The following is a 334-nucleotide window of genomic DNA, read 5'->3' on the forward strand; positions in this document are numbered from 1 at the left end:
GCCACGTTCAGCCGGGCATGGGGCACCTTCACGTGTCCTGGGCTCCCACCCAGATCTAGAGACACAGGTGAGTCCAGTGCTGGTCCTCTTAGCATGACCATGGGTGGCCAAAGCCCATGGGTGACGCTGGGGGGACTCACACGTGGTTGAAGACGCTCAGCAGGACGCCAAAGCCCATGTGCACGATGCCCAGCACCACCGACATCTTCATCTTGAAGGAGTTGAGGAAGTTGAGGTGGTTGGTGGCCAAGCTCCAGATCTGTTGTGCATGAGGTGGGTGAGACTCTGGACCACCCCACTGAGGGTCCCACCCCATTTTCTCCCACATGGGACA

The 334-nt window shown here is 59.3% G+C and overlaps 1 protein-coding gene across 1 annotated transcript in view; it reads right to left on the reverse strand.

Moving 5' to 3' along the window:
* The window catches only part of LOC104501305, a gene marked incomplete at its 5' end in the record, with an annotated part of 4,680 nt that overhangs the window by 2,121 nt on the left and 2,225 nt on the right, over nt 1–334 (reverse strand). Inside the window, one exon of the mRNA XM_010145097.1 lies at nt 141–259. Within this exon, the coding sequence (XP_010143399.1) occupies nt 141–259 (119 nt within the window). The remainder of the gene's footprint in view (nt 1–140; nt 260–334) is intronic.

This window comes from Buceros rhinoceros, unplaced genomic scaffold (assembly GCF_000710305.1).
Source record: "Buceros rhinoceros silvestris isolate BGI_N320 unplaced genomic scaffold, ASM71030v1 scaffold23361, whole genome shotgun sequence".
Taxonomy (NCBI): Eukaryota; Metazoa; Chordata; class Aves; order Bucerotiformes; family Bucerotidae; genus Buceros; species Buceros rhinoceros.